Here is a 27,987-nt window from a genome sequence, read left to right as displayed (position 1 = left end):
ATCAATCTGCAAAATAAAAAAAAAATCGACCACATTCATTAAATAGAAAATAGAATTTGTTATTAAATTCGGTTAGTAATAATGCTGAATTTATTATACTCCCTATCGTTCGTCCTTCATATTTCGTACTTAAATTTCAAACAGTTTGATTTTTCGCCTTCTCTCCATCTCTCACGTACATACACATCTAAGAGTTTTTTTTTTTTTAATAATAATATTTAACAAAGTATATATGTATGTATATGTGTATAGCATACAATTTAGAATTAACATAAAAAAACATAATCAAAGATCCAGTGTAGGTTTTCCTTATGTCGCCCCTCTGCGAGTTTAATCCGCTATTGCTGTGTAAGGTAAGCTACTGTGTTTCGGTTTGGTTTTATTAATAAAAACCTTAATGGCTCCATTGAAATCTGCACTAATCATAACATAACCACAGCCTTTTTTATGCTGTTCGACCAAAGGATCTGGTTGGTTGTTTGTTTGCTGAAATGAAAACCAAAATGGAAAGAAGAGTTATAAAAGCATGTAAAACGAGTAAAAGCGTGCTAAGTTCAGCCGGGCCGAATCTTGGGAAACCACCACCATGGATTCTGCCAAAAATTTATACAAAATAAATTAAGTTGTAGGGCATAATTTTATACTACATATCAAACTTCTGACAAACTAGCAAAAATTAAAGCTTCTAGGGACCGAACAAGGATGATCGAGAGTCCGGTTTATATGGGAGCTATATCCAATAACTTGACACAGTTATTGGAAGTCATAACGAAAGACTGCAAGCAAAATTTGAGCCAAATCGGACAAAAATTGCGGCTTGTAAGGGCTCAAGAAGTCAAATCGGGCGATCGGTTTATATGGGAGCTGTATCAGGCTATAGTCTGATTTTGGCCGTACTTGGCACAGTTATTGGAAGTCAACGAAAAACAAATCGGCCAAAAATTGCGGCTTGTATGAGCTTAAAAAGTCAAATCGGGCGATCGGTTTATATGGGAACTATATCGTACTTGGCACAGTTATTGAAAATCATAACAAAACACTACGTGCAAAATTTCAGCAAAATCGGACAAAAATTGCTGCTTGTAAGAGCTTAAGAAGTCAAATCGGGCGATCGATTTATATGGGAGCTATATCAGTTTATAGACCGCACAGTTGTTGGAATTCATAACGGAACACTACATGCAAAATTTCGACCTTAGGAAGTCAAATCGGCAGATCGGTTTATATGGGAGCTATATCAGGTTATAGACCGATTTGGACCGCACTTAGCACAGTTGTTGGAAGTCATAACCGAACGCTACATGAAAATTTCAGCCAGATTGGACAAAAATTGCGGCTTAAGATGTCAAATCGGGCGATCGGTTTATATGGGAGTTATATCAGGTTATAGACCGATTTGGACCGCACTTAGCACAGTTGTTGGAAGTCATAACAGAACACTACGTGCAAAACTTCAGCAAAATCAGACAAAAATTGCGACTTGTAAAGGCTCAGGAAGTCAAATCGGCAGATCGGTTTATATGGGAGCTATATCAGGCTATAGACCGACTTAGACCGTACTTAACATAGTTGTTGAGTCGTAACAGAACGCTACATACAAAATTTCAGCCAGATTGGACAAAAATTGCGGCTTCCCGGGGCTCAAGAAGTCAAATCGTGTGATTGGTTTATATGGAAGCTATAACAGGTTATAGACCGATTTGGACCGTAGTTGACACAGTTGTTGGAAGTTATAACGGAACACTACATGCAAAATTTCAGCCAAATCGGATGAAAATGGATTCAGAACGATGAGACGATCAAAAATATATATACTTTACTAGCTGACCCGCGCCCGCTCCGCTGCACCTTCTTTTACTTTATATGGAACAAAAGTTTCCTTGGAATATTTATTTTCGATAATTAAAGAGCTTTTAGTGAAATACCATGGTACGAAAATAGAATATCGCTTGACTAACAGTTTGACAATATAAGTGCCATATGATCTTTATTGGTCTACGAATTAAAGTTTGGATGTAAGGTGTACTCCATTCTTAAAATACTTTATTTCAGCCCGATATTTTCATGATATCTGATTTAGGGGTGCTTTCAGCATTGGGCTCTTCTTTCATTTGAAATCATTTATTTAAAACCCATATTGCCATTGGTTTACGGTATAAGGCGTCCCCAAACACATGGCCCCAAAATAGGTTATCAAATTCGTTTTTTAATCCCAAATACCTTTCATTTGAGCCACATATTGGCATGATTGAAAAAAGTTTACCCTTTGGGGGGTGTTTTGGGGAAGGGGCGATGCCCTAAATACATGGTCCTACATTTGGATACTTATTCGTATTCTACTTCCAAATACCTTTATTTTGACCCCATATTGCGATGGTCAGTAAAACATTGCTGTTTGTGGGATATTTTGGGAAAGGGGTAGACACCCAGACAAATTGGTCCCGAAAGTGGGAATCAATTCTTGCTCTATCGCCCAATACCTTTAATTTTAGCGCCACATTAACATAGTCGGTAAATATGCCCGATTTAGAGGTGTTTTGGGGATTGGGGTGGTCCCCCCAAATACTAATCCAGGAAAATATATCAGCAACGTGCTCTATTCTCATATATCTATACATCATTCATTTGAACCCCATATTGCCATTGGCCTCAAAATTGGATATCAAATTCGTTTTCTAATTTAAACTCCTTATTGCACAAGTCAGCAAATATGTCCGGTTTGGGGTATTGGCCCTAAAACCTATAAAACTCTCTTTAAGACCCAAATTGTCTTGTTGAGCAAATACGTCCTATTTGAGGATGGTTATGGTGGGGGGACGTTCCCTAGACAGTTGGTCCCTAATGTTGATATGAGATACGTGGTCTACTCCCAAATACCTTTAATTTGAGCCAAATATTTCCATAGTCGGCAAACATGACCGACTTGGGGGGTGTTTTGGGGGATGGACGGCTACTCAGTGAGTTGGCCTTGAAAATATATATCGGATTCGTGTTCTACTCTAAAAACTCTTTTTTTTTTGAGCCTCATATTGTCAGCAAATACTTCCTATTTGGGTGGTGTTGTGGGGGTGGGGTGGCCCCATAGACACTTTTCCCTTTCATTTGAGCCCCATATTTTTATGGTCGTAAATTCGTCTCCTTTGGGGATGTTTTTGGGAAGAGGAGGCCCCCCAAACACTTGGTCCCATATTTGAATATCAGATTCGAATTCTACACTCAAATACCTTTTATTTAAGCCCCATATTCCCATGGTCAGTAAATAAGTCCTGTTTGGAAGGTGTTTTGGGGAAGGGGTGGACCCCCAGAAACGTGGTCCCACATTTGGATATTAGATTCGTATTCTGCTCGCAAATACCTTTCATTTGAGTCCCATATTACCATGGTCTGTAAATATGTCCGATTTAGCGGTGTTTTCAGGGTTGGGGTGGTCCCCCTAACACTTGGTCCGACAATTGGATATCAGATACGTTTTCTTATCTTAAATACCTTTCATTTGAGTCTCATTTTGTCGTGATTGGTCTAAATATATGTTTGGTATGTTTTAGGGTGGGGCGGCCCCCCTAGGTACCCCATCCGAAATTTGGATGGAAAATAGGATTATAAATGCGCCTTTTATTGGGCCAAGACTTTAAATAGAGATATCGGTCTAAATGGCTGCTATATCCAAATCTGGACCAAGTTGCAGAAAAATTTTGAAGAACCTAACACCCAAATTTCGGCGAAATCGGACAATAAATGCGCCTTATATGGCCTCAAAACTTTAAATCGGGAGATCGATCTATATGGCAGCTATATGCAAATCTGGACCGATCTGAGCCAAATTAAAGAAGAATGTCGAATGGCCTAACACAACTCACTGTCCCAAATTTCGGCGACATCAGACAATAAATGCGCATTTTATGAGCCCAAAACCTTAAATCGAGAGATCGGTCTATATGGCAGCTATATCCAAATCTGAACCGATCTGGGCCAAATTGAAGAAGGGCCTAACACAACTCATTGTCCCAAATTTTGGCAAAATCGGACAATAAATGCACCTTTTTTGGGCCTAATACCCTAAATCGGCGGATCGGTCTATATGGCAGCTATATCCAAAACTGAACCGATCTGGGTCAAATTGAAGAAAGATGTCGAGTGGTTTAACACAACTCATTGTCCCAAATTTAGGCAAAATCGGACAATAAATGCACCTTTAATGGGCACAAGACCTTAAATCGGTGAATCGGTCTATATGGCAGCTATATCCAAATCTGAACCGATCTGGGTCAAATTGAAGAAAGATGTCGAGTGGTTTAATACAACTCACTGTCGCAAATATCAGCAAAATCGGAAAATAAATGTGTCTGTTTTGGGCCTAAAACCCTAAATCGGCGGATCGGTCTATATGGGGGCCCTATCACGATATAGTCCGATATAGCCCATCTTCGAACTTAACCTGCAACACATCGAAAATGGATACTTCATTTTCGGAAAACTTTCTCAATGAGGAGGTAGCGATCTTCTTCAAGCTCTATAGATGAGCATGCTCGTTCCGGTTCATAGGACCGATCACAGCGAGAACGTTAGTGTCATTGGTTATTTATAGCAATAACTCGCCTTGTCATGCTAAGTATCACAGGTACTAAAGCAAGAGCCGGTGCCTCTCGGAGACTTCTTTTAATATCGGTGATTATCCGATTGTCCGCGACTGCAGTTGAAACTACTCCGCGCCCGATAAATGATATTCTCATGATAACGATGACCATCGCACAGATCGGAGCTCAGAGTTCCATCCCATGTATTGCTCATAAACATCCTATGCCAAGATGAGGGCCGTTATAGTAGAGAGAAATCAGCCACCCACCATGGAAACGATGTCATCCGTGTAAACAAAGATCTGAGAAACACATTGCCAAGCAATAGCCACAAAAGAAAGTATATACCCAATTTTTGCTAAGTTTATCTAGTAGCAATCTTCCTAATGGAGCCGGCAATACTTCGATAATCCAGCTATTCAACATCGTATCCTTCAAACACTACTTCACGTATGGTAACACAGAATGACGCTCGATTTCAGTCGTCAAAGTTGAAAAACTTTTGGGCATTGCTTTTGTGGCATTTGTTTGCAGAGTTGCATTTTCAACGCGACGTTCAAAAACAAAGCACAACGCGATCATTCTGTTTTGGCTTTAAGGGATGTGTTCCATGGAGAAGGTAGATCAAAGGGATATGATTATTCTGTATCACATAATCGCAGATCACACACAATGAAGAAAGCGTCTATTCTATCAATATAATCGCAATAATCTCATCGATTCGGTAGCTAAGCCACGGCTATGAGTGATCCACTCCGGTAGCTAAGCCACGGCTATGAGTGATCCACTCCTGGCAAACTCGCCAGCAAACCTAATTTTTAACCACGTGCACAACGTAAGCTCATTTCCCATGTTCTGATCCAAGGCCAGATTTCAGCGTCACCTGACTTAGTCTTCATAGATGGTGAACGTACGACAGTACAGCTGCTAATGCAACGAAATTGTAACCAGAGCCCACTAAATCCCAAAAAACTCCTCCTTCTTAACTCCTTAACCCTGAATAAAAACTCACAACCAGTGGGAATACTTCCTTCATATCAATACATGCTGTCGGATTGAAGTTTAAGCTCAAAGATCTTCCAACCTTTTATTGCCGAGTCTGAACGACTTCTCTCAGCGCCACACCTCTTAGTAGAGAACATAATCCGGCTGAATAGCTCAAAAATGTAGCCAGCATTAATGAGGGAATACCCATCGCTGAAAAATGTATTTTCTGTGCCATGGTGGTCTCCGCCGTGTATTTTTAGCTTCCAAAAAAGGCGGGATGCCTACAGAACCAGTTTCATCCTCAGCGAAGCTCTGATAGCCCGGAATCCCGGCATTCTCCCCACATCTCTCAAAAAGCCATGGCCTTACAAGATTTAAGGCCAGAGGTTCCAACGCAGCTTGACTGTTTACATAGATCGTGACATGAGTAGTCACTTTTGCATCAAAAACATATGTAGCTGCTACCCACAAGACTTCCGTACCGTTGCATTTTTCAAGTCTATATCCGTTCGTGTGGAGGGTCCTGACTCGCTTAGTTTGCCAGGTTCCTGTAGCCCAAAAGTATTTTTAGGTGTTTATCGACGCCGTTATTAGCACTACAGCAGAGTCTTAATAGGCCCTCTTTCGGACGCGTCCTTATTCCAATGTCTCGTAGGTGAGAATAGGAGGAAGAGGGGAACGACCCACCCCACAACCTCCTCTGTGGAATAGCGAAACGGTCGGTAGGACGTCGAAAATTCTATGGGGGGATCCAGATCGCGAGGAGACAAGGAAATAAAAAGGAGGTCAGAATAGCTTTTGGCGTCATAACGGGACACATAGGACTACGAGCTCACTTATGTAAAATCGTTGCGGCAAGTAATAGCATGTGTTGGACATGCTGGGAAGATGATGAGACGTTGGAGCATTTCCTTTGTCATTGCCCCGCTTTCGCGTCTAACAGATGTCGGCACTTAGGTGGGGGCACAATACCAGACATGAACCAACTTAGGGGCGTGACATGGAAAACAATTAAGGATTTTGTAAGTAGCACCGAATTTCTTAATTTGACAAGCCGATTACCGGCTTAGGTGTATGTCCATAGTGTCCATGTGGATTAAAATCCACACCCTCTTTTCAACCTTACCTAACCTACGGTTTGAATCCCATAGTGCTGGTTTAAAAATCAGAAAAATTGACTTACCTTTTCATGAGATATTTCATCAGGTTCTGGTTTAATAATGGCCTCTGGATGTGGAGCAAATATTGCACAAGTAACGGTGGCATTGTGAGCCTTAATTCCTTCCCAAAAATCACTACGGTCGCGACGTACCTTTTAATGTTTAGAGCGATAGAAAAACAAAACAAAAATATACCTATATAAATTTTCTATTTTTTTTATGACTCAAAAACATGTTAACTCTTACCGAACTCAACTTGGAATAGTCATGATTGGTTTTCCATATGTAAATGCATTGATTTTCCGAACCAGCTATTATATACTTGCCATCATGACTGAACGAGGCTTTTATCTGCGATGAGGCATTCAAATAGCCTTTGTATTTACACGACAAATTCAAATCCCTCAAATCGTACAGGCGAACTCGACTATCATTCGATGTAACGAGAATTTTATCCTCGCCAGGCATGGGCTCAATGCCGCTGATCTTGCGACCGATGCGGTTTTTGCCACGCGTCGAACGCACATGTATTTGTGTGTGATATTTTAACTGATCGGTGGTGTAGAAGATACAACGCCCATCATAGGAACCTACAACAGCAAATTGCCCGTTTTGACAAAAGTTGGCAGCTGTGATGAGTTTCGTATGACCATCCAACTCATTCCATAGGGCGACTTTTTTGTCTGGTATATTCCATAAGCGCAGTTTACCATCCAAACTACCGCTGAGAAAGTAACGATCGTCGCGCGGATGAAACGCAATGGCCGTAACGAAATCGATATGCTGAAAACAGCAGAGACACTCTTTGCGTGATATATGCCAGAGGCGCACGGTTTTGTCCATTGAGCTGGAGAGTATGAAATAATTTTTCGACCACGAGACATCAAGTAAATCGGAGGTGTGACCATTATAGGTACAAAATGACTTTGGCATAAATGGACCAGTGCATTTTTCAGCGGCCGTGGCCATGGCTATGGCGTCTTCGGCCGATTGTTGTGATACCAAAGACTCTTGAGAGGGTGTGGGTGAGGATTTTTGATCAGCATTGTATTTAGTGCGCATATCCTGAAAGGAAATTCAAACAAGGCAATCACATGAAGAGAAAAGTCTGGAGCGAATGTTATATGACAACTACAATACCTGGAAGAATGGATAGGCATCTTTGAGTACCCAGATTCGTAATACTTTATCCTGGCCAGCAGTGGCCAACAAACGGCCACAGGAACTGAATTTCATACACCATACAGCGCCGGTGTGTTCGCCAGATAAATCCTGCAAAGAAATCGTGATCGTTTTTTTGTTTTTCTATGATCAATTGATAGGGGATACCCACCTGCACATGCTGCAGTTTTGTGAACTCATATGGTCCTTTATTTGTCGAGGAGGCCTTAATTTTAATATTCTGCTCAGGATTCATGACATCCACTATATCGGCCACATCTTCTTTGTGGCGTGCATGAGATACCTCAGAGGCCAATGATTTGGCCTTATCCACTGTCTTGCGCATGGTGGAGCCGAAGAAGCGTTTAATTTTGGCCGTTTTCTTCTTTAAGCGACTGCCATCTTCAGTTTCTCCCTCATCCTCTTCTTGCGGCTGGCCCTCACTGCTGGGCGGTATGCCTATGACGCTCTCATCGTCCGATTCTTTTTGTGTCACCTCCAAATGTGATGTTAATTTAAGAATGTGCAAAGACAAAGGATTCCAACCCTCGGGCACTGGTGGGGGCCTTACTTCAGACAAAGGCACAGTTTCACCAGTTTCAAGATTTTTCACCGGCACCTGTTCGAGAATTTCTATATCGGATAATTGTTTGCCCGAATTTGTTCGTATGCGCACATCGATATTCATTTGCTTCAGAACATCCTCGTCGCCGGCAGATTTACGACGTTCCTTGTCGCCACTCGAACGATATATCAATGAGGGATACCTAAGTGCAGCAAAGAAAAGAAAAGGGATGGAAATGGAAACAAAACATCATTAGGGCGCGCTGCAACAGTGTCTGGTCACAGTGTACACACATAAAGCCTTGTTCGGTCTGCAAACTGAAATTTACTTATTTGCGTTTGTGTGGGACAACTTTGCTTTGTAGCTATGAAAAAAGTAGCATTTTCAATTTGTAGCTCGAATCAGTTGGGCAGCGATTTATGTTAGACTATTTTCTAAATGAACTTTAGTTTTAAACAACAACTAAAAATTGCAATGTGTGTCCCAATCGACTGGAATTTTTGTAATCTTCAGTTTATAATTGGGTTTGCGTATATCTTCATCATTTAGCTACGTAAGTGCCGAATATCGCATTTAAGAGGCAGAAAGAAATGTCTCTCACATCACTAAGTCCTAGCTGGTCCTATTTTTAACCAAAACCTTTGGCGTAAGTTCCCTAATGCTATACAAAAGCGGTTTTAAAACCAATTTAAGCAACCATGCCGGTCCCAATTCTTAGACACCACCACCACCACCTTTGAGAAACATATCATATCAAGGATTTAGTTGTTGTTGTAGCCACATTTTCATGTGGAGGTGGCGATCCTTGACAAGCTTCTGTAGCTGAGCAAGATCGTTGCAATCCAAAGAACAGATCGCCGCTGGAACAGGGTGGCCGTTGGTTATTTAAAGGCGCCAATCATAGGCACTCGGTATTTGAGCAAAAGCCGGTGCCGCCCGGCCTCTCACTGAGACTCTCCGCTCGATACCGCTGATTGTCCGCGTCTGCCGTTGCAACTACTCCGTATGGAGCATTTCGCTATCCCCAAACTATGGACGTGCCCGGAAGCTTCCAGCTAAGCTTCTTGTTGTTATTGTAGCATTCCCAAGGATAGGGCAGCGGAAGCGGCAAACAGCTAAAATGTGAATACGGTTCTTGGAGATCATTAGCGACCCATAGCCCCTGATGAAGTTAATGGCTTTCGGCAAACCAGAATAGTTCTGGCTCAATTATGTTTCGTCAAGTGCAACAGGCTCAGTTAGTATTGGGCCAGGATTGATGCCAATGTGCTAGACGTCTGTTGTACCCGCTTGTAGACAGGGACCGCACAACACACTTCACCTCCTCCATTCCACCCCCTCTAGACGGCATAGAGATCGTATCATACGCGGACGATTGTACGATCATGGCATCAGGCCCCCCCACCCATTGATGACATCTGCGATAGGTTGAACGTCTACCTCAACGAGCTTGCCTCATACTTCGCTGCAAGAAATCTGAAGATATCCGCCACCAAATCTTCAGCCACACTGTTCACTACAAATACGCGTGAGGTGAATACTGAACTGACTGTGATGGTCGATGGAGAAATGATTCCGATCATCAAGTGTCCCCAAATACTTGGCGTTACATTCTCCCCACATGCCACAGCAATCTGCGATAAAGTCCAAAGTAGAAACAAGGTCCTCAAGTCACTCGCTGGCAGCACTTGGGGTGCAGACAAAGAAACCTTGTTGACCACGTACAAAGCAATTGGCCGGTCTGTGGTAAGTTATGCAGCGCCAGTGTGGTCTCGTCAACTTTGTGACACGCAGTGGAATAATATTCAGATCTGTCAGAAGCACCTCCATCAGGAAACAAAGATCCTACCAGTGCGAAGACATAACTATTGGGTTGCCCAAAAAGTAATAGCGGATTTTTTAAAAGAAAGTAAATGCATTTTTAATAAAACTTAGAATGAACTTTAATCAAATATACTTTTTTTACACTTTTTTCTAAAGCAAGCTAAAATAGCAGCTGATAACTGACAGAAGAAAGAATGCAATTACAGAGCCACAAGCTGTGAAAAAATTTGTCAACGCCGACTATATGAGAAATCCGCAATTACTTTTTGGGCAACCCAATACATGCTGTCTAAGCAATACCTTTTGGGCTGTTAACGCAGAAACCATCCAAATCATCATCTTGTGGATAGAAACCCACCGCCCAGAAGCCTTAAGGTAGATCTACACGATCTAGAGCGTGAGGTTCAGCGCTACAAGAGAGAACCTCTAGATCAAGCGGCATATTAAGCGGGTCTGAGCAACATTCATGCAGACACGGTAGCAGACGCGGTAATTGGCTACCGGGTGAATGTAGTCCTTGGAGAACGACCGCCAACCATTGCATCCGAAGAAATCGATCTCCCCCGGCAAACCAGAGTGGTTCTGGCTCAATTACGTTCCCGCAGATGCAGCCGCCTAAATTCCTACAGAGCTAGGATTGATGCCGACGTGCAAGATGTATGTCCCGATTGTAACCAGGGACCGCACGATACACGTCACCTGTTTAACTGCCCGGCCAGACTCACTCGACTCAGACCCAGATCCCTGTGGACGCACCCCATCTTAGTCGCAGAGTTCCTGGGTCTTGACACTCAACAGAATCATGCAGACGAATGATAGAACACAATAAACTGCTACAACAACAACAACACACTTCACCTGCTCCTCTGCCTAGGCAATCCTCTTCGACATACTAACAAATTGCTCTTGAGACATCCCGCCAGAGTTGCACAGCTTCTAGATCTAGCTCCTATATCCAACAGAACTCAGCAAGCGAATTGTTACAACCACAAAAATTTTCCAAATTGGGATGTAGATCTAATTTCAAGGCTACAAATTAACATGCTATGAACTGTAGGCCTCACAGGACGGGAGGATAGAGAGCAGCACTATTGTACTGATAATTAGTCTAGCCACCTAAGAAACGTTTACAAATTGGCGTGCATGTGATCAAATCCCATCTGTTGTGTGGCAATTTCTTTTCAGTAATCAATAAAAATCCTTCATTTCTTGCGATATTCATTCCCTTGATATTCATTCGACTCTTTCGCCCTTTGGGAAAAAAATAATAACACAAAAACTTCAGCTTAACGCCCCTCTAAGACAGATTTTAGTCTACGAGACGCCATTCTGATTCTGGGCAATAAATATTCGACCCTTTATCAATGAGCTGAATATAAATCGAACAGTTTGATCCTTGCTTGGAGAGAAGTTCTTTCTTTTCCTTAAATGAAAACTCTTGGAAATACGCAAATATATATGAAAATATTGGTTGCCCAAAAAGTAATTGCGGACATTTTAAAAGAAAGTAAATGTATTTTTAATAAAACTTAGAATGAACTTTAATCAAATATATAATTGTCATTTTGTTCGATAACCTTTGGCCATCTTCCTGGCAAATTTAGTATTCCACGCTCATAGAACTTCTGGCCTTTATATGCAAAAAACTGAACCAAGTGCGATTTTATAGCCTCATCATTGCCGAAAGTTTTACCATTTAAGGAGTTCTGCAAAGATCGAAATAAATGGTAGTCTGATGGTGCAAGGTCAGGGCTATATGGTGGATGCATCAAAAGTTCCCAGCCAAGCTCACTCAGTTTTTGGCGAGTGACCAAAGATGTGTGCGGTCTAGCGTTGTCCCGGTGGAATATGACACCTTTACGATTGACCAATTCTGGTCGCTTCTCCTTGATGGCTGTATTCAATTTGTCCAATTGTTGACAGTAAACACACGAATTAATCGTTTGGTTCCTTGGAAGCAGCTCAAAATATACCAGACCCTTCTAATCCCACCAAACAGACAGCATAACCTTCTTTTGGTGGATATCAGCCTTTGAAGTGGTTTGAGCTGGTTCACCATGCTTGGACCATGATCGATTTCGACTAACGTTGTTGTAAACATTCCATTTTTCATCTCCAGTTATGATTCGTTTTAAAAACGGATCGAATTCATTGCGTTTAAGGTGCATATCACAAGCGTTGATTCGGTTTGTTTAATGAATTTCTTTCAATACATGTGGTACCCAAATATCAAGCTTTTTCACCAGTCCAAGACTTTTTATGTGATAATGAACGGTTGATTTTGGTATATTTAACTCTTCTCCTATCTCACGCTCAGTTACATGACGATCCAAATCGATTAATGCTTTGATTTGGTCATCATCAACTTCATTCGGCCAACCTGAACGTGGCTCATCTTTTAGTGAAAAATCTCCAGAACGGAATTTGCGAAACCAATTTTGACACTGTCTTCCTTTTAAGGCTTTATCACCATACACATCTCGTAACTTTTTAGCAACCTGCTCCGCGTTTTTTCCTTTACGGAAATAATAAAGCAAAATATGACGAAAATGCTCCCTTGTTTGCTAAAAGTAACAGCTGATAACTGACAGAAGAAAGAATGCAATAACAGAGTCACAAGCCGTTGAAAAAATTTGTCAACGCCGACTATATGAAAAATCCGCAATTACTTTTTGGGCAACCCATATAACGAGAACACGTTTATAAACTGGTGCAGACAAATTTTGATGCAATTGTGATGATCCAGCAATAGTTTTAGCTCTAAATATGGATATTGTAAATAAAACAAAACAAGACAACACAAACTTGATTTGTAAACACCACGGCTTATGTACTAAGGTTGTCAATCTATAAACAATGAAAATATCGAATAGATTGCTGCAAACAAAAAACAACATATTTGTATGTATTTGCTGCTAAAGTTCATTTATGCATTAATTAAAAGTCAATAAACAAAATGTTGTTGTTATATGTAGGTTATATGGTCTCAACGATTTATCCAGGATGTTCCAAATGTGCATAACAAAGCTAAAATCTAGTAGCCCAAACTTTTCGTTAAAGTATCAAATGGCAATAAAGTGAAGGTTCAATATTTCAAGGGATAATAGGTCCTTCTAGGGCTATATTCCTAGGTTAGGTTAGGTTGAAAAGAGGGTGCAGATATTAATCCGCCCCATGCCACTATGGACATACACCTAAGCCAGTAATCGGATTGTTGTGCGTGCTAAATACTGCAAAAGTAGCCTCGAAAAAGAAAATCAAAGTTAGGAATTCGATGCTACTTACAAAATCCTTTGTTGCTTTCCATGTTACGCCCCTAAGTTGGTTCATGTCTGGCATTGTATCTCCACCTAAGTACCGGTATCTGTAAGACGCAAAAGCCGGGCAATGACAAAGGAAATACTCCATCATCTTCCCCGCATGCCCTACACATGCTATCACTTGCCGCACCGATTTTACATAAGTAAGCTCATAGTCCTATGTGTCCCGTTATGATATCAATAGCTATACTGACCTCCTTCTTGCTTCCTTTCACTAACAGCCTAGTCTTCTCACAATCTGGGATCTAGGATTTTCGCCGTCCTACCAACCGTTTCGCTGTTCCACAATGTTGCATGCGCATTCGTCGCCCACTCCCCTAACTCGGACTGCGTCGACCCGAAAGGCTTCGGGTTAACCAAGTTTATTGACGGCAGTCCTCTGGCCTTCACCGCCAAATCGTCTGCCCTTTCATTTCCCCTTACTCCGTTATGGCCCGGCACCCAAACGATGTGGATTTTGTCATCCTCAGAGAAGGCGTTAATCTCCTTCTTACACTGCAAGACTTTTCGTGACCTTACCTGGTCCTGGTTGTTATTGCGCTTATGGCAATTTTACTCTCGGTAGCGATGTTGACACTCGATTTCCTCGCCTTATCATCACAGCACTTCACGCATTCCGTAATCGCCCGGATTTCCGCCTGCAGGACCGTATTATGGTCGGGCAGTCTCAGTGCTTAGGTTCTCAATGTAAACCCCCAGGCCCACTCTGTCCTCTAGCTGTGATCCATCCGTGTAACAAGATCTTCCAGATGGCAATACTAGGGTTCCCTCAATCCAAGACTGTGCCGATGGCAGCAGTGCCTCGCACTTGACTTCAAGGTTCGTCTCAGGTATCCGATCGGAAACCCCTTCCAGGTTTCCTATATGTACGTCTTTATGGATAATTGTTATTTACTTTCACATTAGAGATGTGCATGTGAGTGAATTTTCACTTACGCACGCTCATGAGAAAAAAATGTTACTTAAACACGGCTTTCTGATGTCTGCTCACATTCACGCACGCTCACGAAAATCATGACCCACGAGACACTCACGACTCACGAAACACTCACGAGATACTCAGAAGTCACGAGACACTCAGAAGTCACGAGACACTCACGGCTTACGAGATACTCATGAGAAAAAGCACGACTTACGAGATACTCAGAAGTCACGAGACACTCACAACTCACGGTTGAAGATATATTTTTCCATGAAACCAAAAATATTTTTCCAAGCGTCTCAAATCATGCGGTATTTTAACGTACGTAGATTAATGTATAAAATGTTTCACCACTACACAACACAGACAGAATCTGATCTGTCAGAATGCCGCCCTCCGAACTGCCACGGGCTGTCTCCTCAGATCTCATGTGGACCACCTCCTCCAGACTACATATACCTTTTGGGCTGTTATCGCAGAGACCATTCAAATCATCATCTTGTGGATAGATATTCATCGCCCAAAAGCCTTAAGGTAGATCTACATGATCCAGAGCATGAGCACCAGCGCTACAAGAGAGAACCTCTAGATCAAGCGGCATATCCAGCAGGTCTAGACAACATTTATGCAGACACGGTAGGAGATGCAGTAAATGGCTACCGGGTGAATGTAGTCCTTGGAGAATGACCGCCTCCCATTGCACCTGAAGAAATTGACCTCCCCCCGGCAAACCAGAGTAGTTCTGGCTCAATTACGTTCCGGCAGATGCAGCCGCCTCAACTCCTACAGAGCAAGGCTTGATGACGACGTGCAAGATGTATGTCCCGATTGTAACCAGGGACCGCACGATACACGTCACCTGTTTAATTGCCCAGCCACACCCACTCGACTCAGACCAAGATCCCTGTGGACGCACCCCAACTTAGTCGCAGAGTTCCTGGGTTTTGACACTCAACAGAATCAAGCAGACGAAAGAAACAACACAACAAACTGTTACAACAACAACAACAGACAGAAATTGTTCCCACTTCTACCATACTTTTCCAATAGTGACAGCGTGCCTAAAATCTTACGTTAAAATATCGTAAAATTTGAGACGCATGCAATAAATTGTTTGTTTTTTCTATATTTTTTAACGGTCAGTCGTGAGTATCTCGTAAGTGCCTCGTTAGTCGTGAGTGACTCGTGAGCCGTTAGTGTCTCGTAAGCCGTGATTTTCTCGTAAATCGTGATTTTGTCGTGAGTCGTGATTAGTATCTCGAGCGGAATTTCACACACTCACGCACGAAGAATTTTAAATCAATCACGGTCACACACGATCACGTGATTTGATTTAGATCTCACTCACGTGTACACCTCTATTTCACTTGTCCTTTGCTTTAGCTCCTTATTGTCCAGATTGGAACACCATGCATTAGGGTCTTAGAGAGGGGTTCAAATGTTGATATATCCATTATATATAGTCGTCATCAATTTTCGAATACATTTCATTTACGTATATATCATAGCCAACTTGGACATTTTGAATTTCTTCTTCTTTTTTATTTTTGATATTTTCGATGAAGAGTCATATTCAAATATAAAAATAATTCGAAACACTTAATCTATTCGTTATTTTAGTCTTGATCATTTTAAATGTTAGAATGTCAGAATGTTAAATTTGAACTGTATTCAAATTACGAAGGAACAACCCCTCCCTTTTTCACTCTCTATCTCTCTATCTCCCTCTCTCTTTTATTCCCCTTTTCCTTTCACTCTCTCTCTTTAAATCCTCTCTATCGCCCTCTCTCTTTCTCTTTCTTCCTCTCTCTTTCTCCCTCTATATCTCCTTCTCCCTCACCCTCTCTCTTTCTCCCTCTCTATCTTTTTCTCCAACTCTCTCTTTTTCTCCTTTTCTCTCTTTCTCCCTCACTCTCCCTTTCTCCCACAACTTCTCCCTCCCTCTCTCTGTCTTTTTACTTTCTTCCTCTATCTCTTTCTCCCTCTCTCTCTCCTTCGCCCGCACTCTCGTTCCCCCTCTCTATCTTTGCTCTCCCTCTCTCTCTGTCTCTTTCTTACACTCTCTCGCTTTTACTCTCTCTCTCTTTCTCTTACAACCTCTCACTTTCTCTGTCTTACACTTTCTTACACTCGATTTCTCTCACTTTTTCTCTCCCTCATTCTTTCTCTTTCTCACTCTCTCTAACTCTTTCTCTCTCTTTTTCTCACTCTCTCTAACACTTTCTCACTCTTTTTCTCCCTCTCCCTCTAAACTTTTCCCTCTTTCTTCCTCTCTCTTTCTCTATCTTTCCTTCCCTTGGTGCATATATGACCGCTTAGGATTCTTTTTGCAGATGGGCAAACTAACTGTTTGAGGTGCCCAAACAGTTAGTTTGGGCACCTTACCCCGTGTTTTTGGGTATCAATAAAGATCCATAACTATGAGAAGCGCTTGGGTTGGAACATTGAACGCTGATCTATAAGTTGTTCATCGTCATCACGAGAAGCTCAGATCAGATCTATGTGCAATTGTATTCACACGCAATCAACGGTATCAAGGGGAAAGTCTCAGTAAGAGGCCGCACAGCACCTGCTCTCACATACTGAGTGCCTGTGATACTCGATATGAAAAGACGAATTATTGACACCTTTATATAACTAATGGCCATCATGTTCCCGCGGCCCGACACGGGATAGCTGTGTGCATCACACAAGCTGGAACTTTGAGGCTACCGGTCGCGTCCACAGGTTCTAGATAGTGGAATGCTCCATACGGAGTAGCCGCAACGGCAGTCGCGGATAATCAGCGGTATCGAGCGGAGAGTCTCAGTGAGAGGTCGGATGGCACCGGCTCTTGCACAAATGAGCAAACTGAGTACTTATAATGCTCGGTATGATAAGACGAGTTATTGCCGCTTTAAATAACCACTCTGTTCGCGCAGGTATCGGTCCTTTGGAACGGAACGAGCTTGCTCACCTACAGGAGCTTGACGAGGATCGCCACCTCCACATGAAAATATGGTTACAATAACAACATATTCCCGCGGCAATGGGTCCGATGTACCGGAACGAGCTTGCTCATTTATGAAGCTTGAAGTGGGTCGCTACCTGCACTTTCAAATATTGGTTAGAACAACAAATGAACCACCCGATATAACTGTGAATACCACACAAGCGGGAACTTTGAGCACCGATCTGTGGGATGTTAATCGCTATCAATCATCGAATGTATGCTGGTGGGGAAAAGTTCTCTATCTCACGGTATGTCACATGACGATCTTGAATCGATGTTCCCTGGTACAACGGCGATTCTTCGAAGATCTTTAAGGAAGTCGCCCTGGAGTGAGCGTCGGTTCTTCACAATGCTATTCGATGCCATATAAGAATTTAAATTCATCAATGCAATCTTACCATGAAAATCCACGTCGAAAGTTGTGAAAACTGTACACGAGTCACTATAAACAGCACAAATGATGGTCGTACATCAAAAAGTTCTGGGTACGATAATGTTAGACAATGTCAAACTTTTCAATGCAAATATCAGATTGCATCTGTCAACACTTAGTTTTGCCTAGGCCAGAAATATATACATATAGCTGCTTTTGTATCACAGAACTAGTTATTATCGCCAATAACCAATGCCATCATGCCGGCGATCAATCCTACGAACCGGAACGAGTTTGCTCACCCATTGGGACTTGTAGAGGATCGTTACCTACACATGCACATATGTGGTTACAAAAACAACAACAAATGAAGACAGCAGTTTGCAGAATAATATTAGCTAATAGATGCTAATTTGAATTAAGTCGACATTTCACAAACAAAGCCACTACTCGGCAGACAAACATTTTGCCCTGCAGAATTCACTAATCTACCCGCCGTGTTGTTATATGGTTCCCAAGCATGGATACTTGCAAAACACGGCAGTAGTTGGAGTGTTTGCGAAAGATCTTTCGTAAAATTTATGGAACAATCTGCGTTGATGGAGAATTTCCGAGTCTTGTGAATAGCGAGATGTGTATGACGAGACATGGGCATGGTCAAACCTACCAAAATACCACGTTTATCTTGGCTAGGACATGTTGTCAAAATAAATGAAGAAGCCCCAGCTAAGAAGTCTTTTGTGAATCGAAGTGATGGTAAACGATGAAGGTGAAAGCTAAATTTTCGGTGGAAAGACCAAATGGAGAAAGACTTCTTGAAGCAAGGTGTCAGAAATTGAAAAAGGAGTACAGAAGATCAAGGGCCTTGGAAATTTATTGAGATCGGCGAGTGAAACAAACGTTCTGAGATACCAAGCTTAGTAAAATTTTCATAGAAATTTTTATTTTTCCTTTTTTTTTTTATTAGAATTTGATTTTCAAAGAGCTGAATATGGAAATTTCGGAAACCCTATGTAATGGCAATTGTGTTAATTAGCAAAATGGTGGTGTGCCATTGCTTGCACCTAGTTGTACGAAATAAGCTAAAAGTATTCTACATTCTCTCCATTATGAATCAAATTTAGCAAAGTGGCAGTAAGCCAATACATACACGGGATGAGATAGTAGAAGCTAGCAAGTTCTCTCTTCCAATAAACAAAATTGCCATCGCAATTTAAAATATTTTCAAAAAAGCAATTTCTCTGGTGTTTTCTGCCCATATAACAACAACAAATTGTAAGTGATCTCATTCGATTAGCATTTTTTCTTAAAATGTATATTCATAAACGATCAAACATACCTTGTACCACTTCCCAGACTATTCGAACCAGTGCCTAATTTCGGCCTTGGACTATTGTTATCACTAAAAATGCGTTCAATACGTTCCATTTCCTCAAGGGTTGGCCCTTCGGCTTTATTTGATTGTTCATCACGTGGTTTAACCACATAGCCACCTTGGGTAGCTTTATACAAATTCAAGCTTTGTGAAGGATCAATGGAACTGTAAACAAGAAAAACAAACATCCATAGGCGTTAGTCAAAATTAAAAAACACTTGGTGACTGGTGACGAAAAACTTACCTGACACGCCCTGGGGCAGAATTGCTTTTAGCTGAATTCGATGGACTAGGCTTGGAATATACCGATGTGGAACTATTACCCAATGAATGCGATATACGGTTTATGGAACCACCTATGGCCGCTGTAGTTACTGGACGTGCATTGCATATTGACATTTGACTCAATGAAGTGCCTGTAGCTGATACTACGGTATTGCTGGAGACATTACCGGACGAACAGGCCGAGGAAACATTACCGCCTAAGGCACTAATATTAGTAAGGCCGCCACCACCACCAACAACAACACTGCCAACACCGCTTCCCAGCGTCATTGGCATGGTGGCAGATGTTGTTATACCACCACTACTACCACCAACAGCACTATTGGCAGCATTCGTAGCTCCGCTACTTAGACCAGCTGCTGCACTGCAACTCCCACCTGAAATGCTATTCTGCAAAGAGCTCGTCTCATTCCAACTTTTTTCAATTTCCTTCACCAAATCATCCCTAAGCCTTTGTTGCACATCGCGCACACTCTTCACAGATCGCGTGTCACTATCGGTATCCGTGTCGGCAGCCGGTAATCGCATACCATCATTCATATTGAAGTGGTCTGAAGAACTGGATGAGCCTTTCTTAGATTTCTTTTTGCGCCGTGGCGGAGCTATGGGGCCACTCGAAGTTATTGAGTCGGTGGTCTTTGAATGCGCCAATTTCGTACTGGCTATGACATCAGGCTCTTGCAGTGTCACAGGATTTTCAAACTGAGCCGCTCCATCGGTTGTACCTCCCACAGCGTTTGAAGAGTGCGTCACAAACGTTCGATTACTACTCGCTTCAGTTAGACTAGGCGGAATGCTTGCAGACTTGAGGCTACTTATAGTCGATGAAGATCCACTACTGACCAGCTGGCCCTGTTGCAGTCGTTGTTGCTGCATTTGTTGATGTTGCTGACCGCTTGCATTGTTCACAAAATACTCACGGTCTATGCTCATGGACGATGGGTCTATGCTGCCGGCCAAAATTCGCCCAACACGCCCCAACGAAGTCATGCTTTGTACACTCATGGCATCATTTTCCACCACCTTAAAGGGATGCGTGGGTCTATTGGCAAACACGCCATCGGTAGAACTATTCTACTTGGTCCAAATTAAACGATTGCGAGAAAAAGAAAAAAGAAGAGAGTTAAAAAAAAAATACAGAATTAAATATGGCCAAAAGCACTCAATATACCTGAGAATCAGGCGTTAAGGTATTTCCAGGGTTATCATCTTCATCGTTTTGCATGCACTGACGTAACTCATCAAAACGTTGTCTACCGTACTGTGCCGATTGATTTCGGTCGATTATGATCGCGTAATAGAGAGAAAGAGAGGGCAATGTCAATGGTCAAATCATATCACAACGAAAGACAATCACAACGTGATCAAGATGAGTGGTTTACATGAAAAACAAAAACAAAAATAAATAATCAAAAGAATAGAATGGAGCACAAATGCAGTTTTTCAGCATAAACGTATCGTAATAAAAGTCAATAACACAAAAAAAAATGACGACAAACCAATAATAAATGAATGTTTAGAAAACAGAGTCGAGAGTATATTTCTGTGGTTATCAAAAAACGATTGACGAGATATTTTAGACAGAGTTCTTTACCACCCAAATACCTTCGAGGGACAAGCAAAAAAAGGAATCCCGGCACGGGATAGCTATGAGCATCACACAGGCTGGAACTTTGAACTTCATTTTGTGTGATGTTCTTCGTTATCACAAGAACCTAAGCTGGGAGCAACTGGGCGCGTCCATAGGTTGCGGATAGTGGAATGCTCCATACTAAGTAGCTGCAACTGCTTTCGCGGACTATCAGCGGTATCGAGTTGAGAGTCTCAATGAGAGTCCGGCAGACACCTTGCTTAAATACAGCGTGCCCATGGTGCTCGATACGATAAAGCGCAGCTTGACGAGGATCGCCAACTGCACATTCAAATGTGGCTACAAAAACAAAAACAACAAAAGAATTCAGATTCGTGTTTATGGGGCCAATGAAATCGGGTTTTGACCCAGCAAGTTATGTGCAGTTATGTCATAAACGGATTAACAAAAGCCGTTACGCCGGTAAAATGGATGCTAGGACCCCAAACATGTAGCCGTAACTGATCCGAATATGCACAGCAAGTCATTCAACCAAACTATTATTGTGCATCCTGAATTCGATAGACCTATAGAGGGATCTGTTTATCGCATCCATGGCCTCCGAGCCGATAGATAACCATCAAAATTTGCTTACAAGCCATTTGCAGGGTCAAATCGTCTATGGTGCTGAGTACCTACCAAATCTCTACATTTATGTTGATTAATTTTGCTGGACCAAGACTCGAGTACGTGAGCAAGGTCTCGCTATTGAAGTAATGACAAAATTCGAGTAAGAGAGAATCGTCCACAACTATTTATCTTCTATCGCCGATTTTGGCACTACTCCTCTCAAGTTTTGCTGGAGAATTTCCAAGTATTGATCATCAGCATAGATTTACATTGCACACACACCGCACATATAAGCCGTAAGGTCAGGTCCAAAGGACCGATCGCGCCAGGGAACAAGATGGCCATTGATTATTTAAAAGCACCAATAACTCGCCTTGCCATATCGAGCATTGTAGGCACTCAGTATATGTGCAAGAGCCGGTGCCACCCGGACTCTCACTGAGACTCTCCGCTCGATTGCCGTTGCGGCTACTCCGTATGGAGCATTCTACTATCCGCAACCGGTAGCTCGCAGCTAAGCTTCCCGTGACAGCAATAAACACCACACAAATCGGACCTCAATGTTCCAGCCTGTGTGGTGCTTACAGCTATCATGAGCCGGGATCTAATATTATATGCGGATGATTGTACGATCATGGCGTCGTGCGCCCACGTCGAAGATATGAGTCTTATGGGTTTTTGGCGCCTTTAAAAAACCAATGACCATCACATTCCCGCGACGATCAATACTAGACCTAAGCGAGCTTTCTGACCTATAGGAGCTTGACGAGGATCGCTACCTCCACTTGCTAATGTGGCTACAGCAACAACAACAACATATGTGGAAGTACGCCGATAGCTGAATTTGAGAGTCTATGAAAACAACACTCTTCTACAACTGCAATCCCATGGCAGCCGGTTGTACGTACCGGATTTCTTCTTCGCAAGGTCTGCCGCTTCAGTGTAAAGCACACTGCTACAATACAACAACAACTGGCACGTTGTTGGGTAGCCCGTTGTAGAAATGGTGTATGTCGGACTACAATTTGACTCTATGCTTGGTAACAGGGCATAAGGACAACAGTAAATAGCTTCCGTTGTTGTTGGTGTAGCAGTGTGTTGTGTTCTATTCTTCGTCTGCTTGATTCTGTCGAGTATCCAGATCCAGGAACTCTGCGACTAAGATGGGGTGCGTCCAGAGGGATCCAGGTGTGAGACGAGTGGGCCTGGCTGGGCAGTTAAACAGCTGACGTGAGTTGTGTGGTCCCTGGTCACATTCGGAACATACATCCTGCATGTTGGCATCATTTCATTTCGTGCAATGCGAAGCCATCAGGCCTATAAACAATCACACTATGCATAAGACGTACTTTTCTCTCTGCATGAATGTTGTCTAGACCGGCTTGATATGCCGCTTGATCTAGAGGTTCTCTCTTGTTGCGCTGATGCTCATGCTCTAGATCATGTAGATCTACCTTAAGGCTTCTAGGCGGTGAATACCTATCTACAAGATGATGATTTGGATGCTCTCTGCGATAACAGCCCAGTAGGTATTGTTAAGACAGCGAGTAGTTATGTCTTCGCACGGGTAGGATCTTCGTCTCCCGATGGAGGAGGTCCACGTGATAACTGAGGAGATAGCCTGTCGCAGTTCGAAGAGCGACATTCTGACAGATCTGAATATTATTCCACTGCATGTCACAGAGCTGACGAGATCACACTGGCGCTGCATAATTTACCATAGACCAGACCAATTGCTTTGTACGTGGTCCACAACGTTACTTTGTTGCTGTTGTTATTGTAGCAGTGTGTTATACACTGAGGCGGCAGCTCTTGTCGATGAAGGACTACATCGGGTTAACCCGGTTCGTACTGCCGACTGCCATGGGATTGAAGGTTTCGTTGCCGACAAGTCACTTGAGGACTTTGTTTCTATTTCTGACTTTATCGCAAATTGCTGTGGCATATGTGAGGAGAATTTGTAAACTTTCGTGTCCTTTGCCATTGTCCAACTTCATAATGAAGTCGAAATAGGACACTTGGATATTTCTTGTTTCAGACACTAGAGTTACGAAGAGTAGTGAATTCATCAGTCAAGCTCAAAACTTTCAGTAGTCTCTCAAGAACCTACCGACCGAGGAATATTGGACAACGGATATCAAGTTCGAAACGATGCGTAGGCCATTTCCACAGACCATTTGTCGAAAAACGAAAATAAGTATTTTAAGGAAGACAAGGTTGCCACCAAAAATAGCTATTCGGAGCCCAAGTTGTTGCTGAGATCATAAGGAAAGCCAGACCATCAAAGGCGTTCCGACCTAAGGGAATGTCGATGATGATGCCCAGCCATATAGGTGAGATTAGAATATAAAATACATGAAGGACACCCTCTACATGTTCATTTCCAACCTGGTAATATCCGAGATATGGAAATTGGTCATTTGGTAGCTGTTTTGAAGTCATAAATACCGATCGCTTTGTTAACGCCGGTCGCGAAGACATTTGAAGCGCACCTCACGCATGGCTTAGGTTAGGTTAGGTTGAAAAGAGGGTGCACATATTTATCCGCCCCATGCCATTATGGACATACACCTAAGCCAGTAATCGGCTTGTTGTGTGCTCTAAAAACTACAAAGCAATCTCCTGAAAAGAAAATTTTAAGTTAGGAATTCCGTGCTACTTACAAAATCCTTAATTGTTTTCAATACCACTTCCCTAAGTTGGTTCATGTCTGATATTGTGTCTCCAACTAAGTGCCGGTATCTGTTGGACGCAAAAGCCGGGCAATGCTCCAACGTCTCATCATCTTCCCCGCATGCACTACACATGCTATCACTTGCCGCACCGATTTTACATAAGTGAGCTCGTTCAATCCCATGGCAGCCGGTTGTACGTACCGGATTGACCCGATGAAGTCCTTCGTCGGCAAGGGTTACCGCCTCAGTGCACAACACACTGCTACAACAACAACAACTACAACAACATAAGTGAGCTCGTTGTCCTATATGTCCCGTTATGATACCAATAGCTATACTGACCTCCTTCTTGCTTCCTTACAGTAATAGCATCGTACTATGTCCTCTAGCATGGCTTAAGTTCATCCCTACTCTTCATTAACAAAGATTTCGCAGATACCACAGTAATCGCATAAATCACAACATATCAGCCGCGATCGGAATGAGAAAAGCCACTAGGCGAAAAGATGGATTGTAAATTACCTGTGCGATCGTCAGAGACGCGAAGTTGAAGCCCCGGAGAGGTAAGCAGGAGGTTTCCCAAGGGGAGTTGTTGTTGTTGTTGTAGCAGTTTATTGTGTACTATCTTTCGTCTGCTTGATTCTGTTGAGTGTCAAGACCCAGGAACTCCGCGACTAAGATGGGGTGCGTCCACAGGGACTGGGTCTGAGTCGAGTGGGTCTGGCCGGGCAGTTAAACAGGTGACATGTATCGTGCGGTCCCTGGTTACAATCGGGACATACATCTTGCACGTCGGCATCAATCCTAGCTCTGTGTGAATTGAGGCGGCTGCATCTGCCGGAACGTAATTGAGCCAGAACCACTCTGGTTTGCCGGGAGAGGTCGATTTCTTCGGGTGCAATGGGTGGCGGTCGTTCTCCAAGGACTACATTCACCCGGTAGCCAATTAACGCGTCTGCTACCGTGTCTGCATGAATGTTGAATGTTGTCCCAAGGGGAGTTTTCTCCCCGAGCTTATTTCGTATCTATCTTTCCAAGCTCTCTCGAGCAGGATGTCAGGCTCCACTTTATCTTTCCATCAAAGTTTAGGTCCTGCCCGTTGGAATGTACAGCCTAGTTTCGAGGTCTCTCACACCACTTGATCTTTCAATCGGGCTCTTGCTCGTCCCTGTTGAGTGTACCATTTTGATGGGTTTAACTATGCTATCAACGTCATGGTTCATACGACGCCTATATTCTCCATTTACGCAAACTGGTCCATATATTTTACGGAGGATTTCTCTCTCAAACATTAGGAGACTAGGAGCTACCTTACCCATTCTAGGGGAACTGGAATCTGTGGGTATGGCTCTATCGAAATGTAAACTAAGTCTTCAGGATCAGGCCCGATGGGCAACGAATGATCTAGAATGGCATAATCTTGGTCTCCCACTTTGCTGTCACTGGCTAGAACAGGCATCTCAGTCATTGTGTCCGTCATGACAGGTGACTGTCTGATCGCCAAACATGCTGACAGACTGAGGGTTGCCAGTAACGACTTTTGTCGAAGCTGTGAGGACGTCGAGGAAGAAGAGACTATAGAACAACTGCTGTGCGTATGCCCAGCACTGGTAGTCAAAAGGAGTTCCATTTTAGGTTATCATTTCTTTAAGAACTTGTATGATTTAGCGGATGTAAACATTCGCAAGTTGTCGAGCTTTTTAAAAAGATCTGGATGATTCAACGGTAGGAACCTGTATCACAATGGACGAAAATGTCTAACTTCTCTCTGCTTTCGCAAGTACACACGATTCGGAGCCATACCACAGCACGGGTAGTATCAGTGTATTTTATAGTGTAATTTTCGTTTGTCAAGAGGTGTCTTTGCTCCTCAGCTGCCTCACCTTCCATACATTTCTAAAATCTATTTGTTTATAATAAACCACTCGAAGTAATCAACACACCTATTTTCGTCTATCAAAGATTAGGTAAAACAATATCTTCATCGTATCAAAGATAAAATAACCGTCAAAATACTTCTACTACTTTATGACCTTGCCAACGCAATCGAACGTTTTGGAACACACCTCGCCGCTTTTGCAAAACGCGTTTACATGATATCCATGATGGTGTATTCAATGCGGCGTCATCACACCGAATATAGTCTTTGGCAGACACCCGTCACCCATATCACTCAGAACAGAACTGCTCTGGGCCAATTAAGATCCGGATGGTAAAGAAAACTAAAATCCTATCACTCGAGGTTAGACGATACCATTTCCGATATCTACCCTGCATTCTACACAGGAACCCATCACCCGGCGAAACAAACTAACCTAATCGCAGTCATTGTGGACCACAACCACATTTCCCTTTGTTTCTTAACTATATTATCTACATACATATATTGCTCAACAACTTGACCAGGACCGGGCTTAAACCTTTGAATCAGGTATAGGATTTGAGATATTGAGATTTGCTTTTTTTGTCAATGGAATGTAGCTTCTCATTTTTTGCCCAGCATATAAAAAAAATTGATCATAACACAATTGGAACACTTTGTCCCATATATGTATGTGATACACAAATTCTCCAAAACCTACAGTTTCCCAAGAACCAAAGGTAGCTACAATATTATTAAATACTTACGGTGGCCTGCACTGGTTTTGGCTCGACGAAAACGTCTTGCTTTGTGCAACGTGCACTCAAACTGCTGCTGGGACTACTTGTGGCCGGAGTTACAGTTCCAATGGGTGTGGCATCACTGTCTGATGATGCCTGCACCCTAACCGCTGGATCGGGATATATGAATTCCTGTGGTGTTTGTGATCCATCAATAATGGATTTGCGGCTGAAACAATCAATGCAGCATTACATTAGTATTCGACTCCTTCTTTGTGTCATACATATGTATATATGTTTATGCAGCTTCATGATTGTACAAATATGTATGTATTATTAATTTAACATACGCGAATGTGCATGTTTGTAGTTTGTAATATTGTTGAAATGACAGACAGCAGACATACACACATATATACACTCTCACTTGAATGGTTAAATGCATAAACGGTTGAATGTATATGTACATATTTACATTTGTTTGCTATAATAAACGGATATATTGTACTTCACTCTTACCTTAAAGTTGACAATCGATTGGGTGTTGAGTCTTCCGCATCGAAAAATTCTTCCGAGCTATCAGAGTCTGTTCCCGTTTTGCTCATTTTTTATGTTTCACTTAGTTCTGTTTTCCGTAACAAACTTTTAGGGGAAATAAAAAGCATCTGAAGACTTTTAGTAGATTGTTAAATAGTTTTTTTTTTTTTTAATGTTAACAAAAACTATTTTTTTCTTTGTTTTACGTCATTGTTCTTCTTCCCTTTCCACCACCTCAACCACTTAACCGCAGCAATATAAATCCATGCAATTTAAAGTTCACACACAAAATGCTTGTTTGCCTTTTCCACGTATTTTAGTACTTGCTACAATTAAAAATTACAACAAATGCCACGAAAAATAAGGCAAATATCTATGGTTTCTGTGTAGTCTCCGTCGTTGTTTTTCTTCTGAGTACATAGCCTAATAAACAGTA

The 27,987-nt window shown here is 42.3% G+C and overlaps 1 protein-coding gene across 4 annotated transcripts; it reads right to left on the bottom strand.

Annotated features, from left to right (window-relative positions):
- Positions 1–67: 67 nt before the first annotated feature.
- On the bottom strand, positions 68–27,987 carry LOC106093192 (WD repeat-containing protein 44). Of its 4 annotated transcripts, XM_059362410.1 has the most exons (11): positions 27,534–27,987; positions 27,042–27,243; positions 20,710–20,799; positions 19,498–20,612; positions 19,218–19,418; positions 13,077–13,148; positions 8,055–8,649; positions 7,862–7,993; positions 6,968–7,786; positions 6,745–6,873; positions 68–486 (listed from the first exon to the last, which is right to left on the bottom strand). In XM_059362410.1, exons 1-11 carry the CDS (start codon positions 27,617–27,619, stop codon positions 331–333), a joined length of 3,597 nt encoding a protein of 1,198 aa, XP_059218393.1. In that variant the 5' UTR covers positions 27,620–27,987; the 3' UTR covers positions 68–330. The 4 variants fall into 4 exon arrangements, with proteins under 4 accessions (XP_059218393.1, XP_013115662.2, XP_059218394.1 ...); XM_013260208.2 differs by lacking the exon at positions 13,077–13,148; XM_059362411.1 differs by lacking the exon at positions 20,710–20,799.

The sequence above is a fragment of the Stomoxys calcitrans genome, chromosome 2, assembly GCF_963082655.1.
Source record: "Stomoxys calcitrans chromosome 2, idStoCalc2.1, whole genome shotgun sequence".
Classification (NCBI taxonomy): Eukaryota; Metazoa; Arthropoda; class Insecta; order Diptera; family Muscidae; genus Stomoxys; species Stomoxys calcitrans.
Note: the sequence above shows the minus strand (reverse complement) of the source record. Positions and strands in the feature narration are given on the sequence as shown.